At 39.3% G+C, this 5029-nt stretch overlaps 1 protein-coding gene across 1 annotated transcript; it reads left to right on the forward strand.

Annotated features, from left to right (window-relative positions):
* Positions 1–84: 84 nt before the first annotated feature.
* LOC126990563 (cuticle protein 18.6-like) lies at positions 85–774 on the forward strand (the record flags this gene model as incomplete). Its single annotated transcript, XM_050849175.1, has 1 exon — positions 85–774. A coding segment is annotated over one exon (330 nt), but the record flags the coding sequence as incomplete, so codon positions are not given.
* Positions 775–5029: the final 4255 nt, after the last annotated feature.

Below are 5029 nucleotides of genomic sequence, written 5' to 3' on the forward strand. Positions count from 1 at the left end.
CACACTGAATTTCAAGAGACCCTTGGTAGCAGCATGGCGCCCTTGATCACGTTGGTCAAACTCTTCTATTCTTTGACTCTCTGAGTTCCTACCTCACCCCCTTCTTCCCTCCCGCCGCAGGCCCACCCGCAGTACAACAGCCAGTACGCCGTGAAGGACGACTACGCCGGCCTTAACTTCGGCGCCCAGGAGGCCCGCGACGGCTACGACACCCAGGGCTCCTACAGCGTGCTGCTGCCCGACGGCCGCCTCCAGACCGTCACCTACTACGTGAACGGCGACTCCGGCTACGTGGCCGAGGTCACCTACGAGGGCGAGGCGCAGTACCCCGCGCAGGGATACGGACACCAGCCTTCCTACGGCCACGCCCCCGCCCCATCCTACTCCCCAAGACCTTCCTACGGCCACAACTGAAACCCATCCCAGCCTACAGGTCGCCCCGCCCCAAACTGAAATACTCATCCCCACCATGGCGGCCACTGGAATACCAGGGCGCAGCAACACCCTCCCCCCTCTCATCCTTCCTTATTTCGCCCATTACCCCACCCCCACCCCCACCCCTGCTCCTCCTCCCCCACCCCCTTCACGCTGCTTCATCTTGATGGATATTTATTCTTCTGTAATTAATAAACGAGCTGAGTGAAAGTCACTGGGTTAGCTTCCTTCTTAATCACCAGATGAAATCAGATAACTTTCAGAGTTCGAGGAGTGAGGAAACACCATTAGAATTATATTACCTCTTGAGTGACCCCAAAAAATTTTTCTCTCTATTAATCTCAGGGTTGGCAAAAACCAATGTTTTTTTTTAAATACAAGAAACATGTTTTTTTTTTTGGTTTAAACCAGTTTTTTGTTTTTTGTTTTTTGGTTTAAACCATGGGGTTTTTTTTTGGTTTAAACCATATAGATTTTTTTTTTTTTTTTTTTTGCTTTTTAGTATTTTAATTCCAGTAATTCTATCCGTACATACATATATGAGTTTGAAAAGGAATTATAGATAGATTTAGAGATGGATTTAGCAAAATATCCGTTTGATCTTCATACAGTCTGTAAAAGAGGCAAAATGTAGCTTCTCTAACATGATTTATAAGTGCAATGTTAAAGAGTAGTAAAACATGAAAGACCTCTTCTAATTTTCCAGTTGCATGCTACAAAAACGGTTGTGAGAGAGAGGGATTGCTTTCCCGGCTATCTCCCGCACCGCATACTGCTGCTGTATCGCGCTCCCCGGGGTTAGGGGCGCTGTTATGATGACTCAGAACAACAATGGCCGCCTTAGCATACACAGACTGTACGTATGTATAATTTACAGTCCACAGACGCCAGTGTCACCATGCAACACGGACAGCATGCATTTAATATCTACTGTGCTAGAACCTAAGTAATACTTATTCTGAGTTATCAATGAGAATAGAGTCACTAGGACTGAAAATCATTAGAATAATGGTCCTGGCAATTATTCAGGCGATGATTACCATTGTAGCTTCCAGGACAGCGCCCCCCCCCCCCCCCTTCGGTGATGACTGCATTCACGATGCCCCCCGTACAATACCTAGTTACACTATACCTCGCTGCTACAGTAATACACTACCGGTACACAACACTATCACTTTGCACCTTGCTCCCGACCGCAGCTCGCAGCTCTGAATGACTAGAATCGTGAGCCACTTTCCCTTCCCACCAGGGTTGCCAGGTTTGGCATAATTATGCCAATTTGGTATGTTTCAGGCCTGGTTGGCGTACTGGGAATTTAGTTTTATGCCTAACCTCATTTGGCATAATTTTTGGTATATTCAGGGGTGTTTTTAATATTATTTCACTTATATTCATAATAAGGTGCTGGAAGTCAAAGACGTTGACCAGATTCTATAATATATCTAATGAATAAAACATCAGAAAAAAGCATTATACACATCAGATGAGGGTACCGTTCCTCTTGGTTCCGTTTCCTGATCACCGCAGAACGCGTATTGTTCGTGTTGTTTCTATCATAACCCCAGCTCAAGTGGGCCAATGGAAAATATAATGCAAGGTTAAGCTGGGTTTCTCAGTGATGCACTTACTGCTCAGTAATACAGACGTCCTCTTTGCTTTCTATACCTATATATTACAAATATAAATGTTTTGTATGCCACTGAAATTTAACTACCATTTTTTTTTTGTGTGTGTATGGATCAGTGCAGTACTGTATGCAATATATAATTGCTCTGGAGGAATGAATATAAATTTGTTGTACTCCATTATAAATTACACATGCCTGATTTCTGTGGCTTAGTGCAGTACTGTATGTTATATGCATTTGCTCAGTAAGTTTCAGAAAACAATAAGTATAAGTATTGTACTACATTTAAATTTACACATAATTTAGCTACCAGTGTTTTTCTGTATGCATTGTTGGAAAAGATTTTTTTAAAACAATTTATCTGCTGTTTAGTGAAGTGGCAAACATATATATATATATATATATCTATATATATATATATATATATCTATATATATATATATATATATATATATATATATATATATATATATATATATTGTACCAAAATTATGTTTTCAGTTACTCTGAAGTTACAGCATTGAATATAGATTTGAGTTTACCAACTGACGTTTTCATCCTGGTGTTAGTAAAATGACTGTGCATAAAAAAAAAAATTAAAACCACATATAATTAAAACCACAATACCTGATGAAACTAAAAAAGATTCACAAAAAACACTGGTTTTCTTGATGGGTTTTTGGTTTAAACCAGGGGTGTCAAACTCATGGCCAGCGGGATAGTCATAAATGGCCCGCGGTATCACGGTAACTTCAATTTTGTCAATGTATTTTCTACCCTTGTTGGCCCCCATGACGGCACTTCAGAGTATGAATTGGCCCTCGAATGGTTTTGAGTTTGACACCCCTGGTTTAAACCCCCAACCCTGCTGTACATAATTAAAATCTTACATATAGTTAAAACCACAATACTGATGAAACTAACAAAGATACACACAGAAGAAAAAAATGGTTTTATTAGTTGGTTTAAACCACTGTTTTTTTTTTATTCGTTTAAACCATTTGGTTTAAACCGCCAACCCTGATTAATCTGTTTACCTATAGCTCTCGACAAAAAAGGGACAACAGGCAATACATCGGTTAAATGGATAGACGAGCAACTATCTTCTGTACTTGTTTCATTTAATTCTACAACTTCTTATATCAAACTATTTCTTGTTCAGAGGCGTATGTATCTATAAAAAGAGGCGTCACTCATCACAGCACCTACTTTTTATTCAGTCACTCCTTTAGGCAGCCGCGCACGAAGGAGCGGTGTCACCCGGCCATGGCACCCCTTCCCCGCCCCCCACGCGCCCCTACTCTCCCCAGTTACCGATATTTTCCACAAGTCATCTATATCACCGCTAAAAATTATGGATGACAATAATGGGCATCAATAAATTCCTCTCATCCCTATTTGAAGATGATTGAAACTACTTGACTACTGCTGAATTTAGCGTTAAAAAGGAAGGAGGAGAGAGTTAGGGATGCAGGATTACGAAGGGATATTTAATAATCATACACATTATATGCTATCAATCTTTTTAATTTTGTTCCTTATCTGATGTTGCCTTTACTCCTCTTCATAAACATTCATCATACACGTTTCTTTCCTTTTCTCTACGCATTTCTACTCATTTCACATTTCTTCATATTTAACGCATTTCTTCTCTCATTTCTGCGCTTGCCTCAAAATGTGTATTTCCTGTTACATTATTTTCTCATTCATTAATTAATTCATTCATTCATTTAGTTGAGGATTAATGTTTCTTTTACTTCCCTTTTTTTCTTTCCTTTTTGTTTCGCTTGTTGTTTTTGTGTTCATGAATTTATTATACAATACTTTCCTGCTTCACTATTTCCTCGTTCTTTCATACATTTGAGGAATAATGATGCTCCTACTTACTTCAATCTAGTAACCTCTTTCTCCTTTACTGCATTACGTTAGACAACTCCTAAAAAAATTCTATTGCCTAGTATATATTTTCATTATTTCCCGTTTCGTTCCTGGCTGCTCTCGAAATGCTCTGTCCTTAAAACCTTTTCCTCAGTAGTCAAATAAATAGGTTCTTCATTATTTATTTTACCATCAAAGACAAAACATAACACAAAAGGGGAGTATCAAGACACTTCTCCATATGAAACTGACCTCTTCGTTGGCCACTTATCTTTAGTTTCTTTCATAGGAGCATTGAGTACGAAGTTTTTTTATTCTTTTATTTATATTTGCCCTTGAGCTGCTTGCTATACTGTAAAAAAAAAAAATAAATAAATAAAAGCCCGCAAAAAGATCCTCTTACCAACAGAAAAGACTAAAATAGATATAATCAGTTTTGCTTGCGAAAATGTCTTCATACTTTCTTCTTTAAAGTCTTCAACGCAAATAACCGACGCTCTCCTTTACTCAACAGTGTCAGTTCACACACACTCAGAAACCAACGGTACCATCACGACTGCTGTTTGCCTCTATTAAATGAAGCATACTTCACTATTCGAAACTCCTTTACTATGAAATGTCAGTTAATACACACTCAAAGCCAACGGAAGCTTCTACACTGCTTTTTGTTTACGTTAAATCCCATATCTTTCACATCCAATTACGTTTTTCTAGGACTGTTTGTGCTATTACTTAACTGAAACTCTTCTCAAGGGAACGGCCTCGGAAGGAAGAGCTTATAATAATGAGGACGTAATTCATGAAAGCGTTGACATTCTCTTGTATACAAATAAGACATTCCTAACCTCCACACACTCTCACCGTCACGTCTCTCTAAGTAGGTTTTGTTCGAATGCCTTTTACAACAGATCATCAAAGTGGTGGGATTAGCTTCACTTCGGTTACCAGTGTTGTGTTACCTTTCCTCCTTTAGTTCCTTTTATCCCTTCCACTAACCCTCATTCCCTTCCTCTTTCCTTCCTTGTACTGCTTTCGTTCCTGTACGAATGGTTGTTATCACCTATACTTGTTTTTGTTTCTCTCATCCCT

Source organism: Eriocheir sinensis, unplaced genomic scaffold, assembly GCF_024679095.1.
Source record: "Eriocheir sinensis breed Jianghai 21 unplaced genomic scaffold, ASM2467909v1 Scaffold175, whole genome shotgun sequence".
Classification (NCBI taxonomy): domain Eukaryota; kingdom Metazoa; phylum Arthropoda; class Malacostraca; order Decapoda; family Varunidae; genus Eriocheir; species Eriocheir sinensis.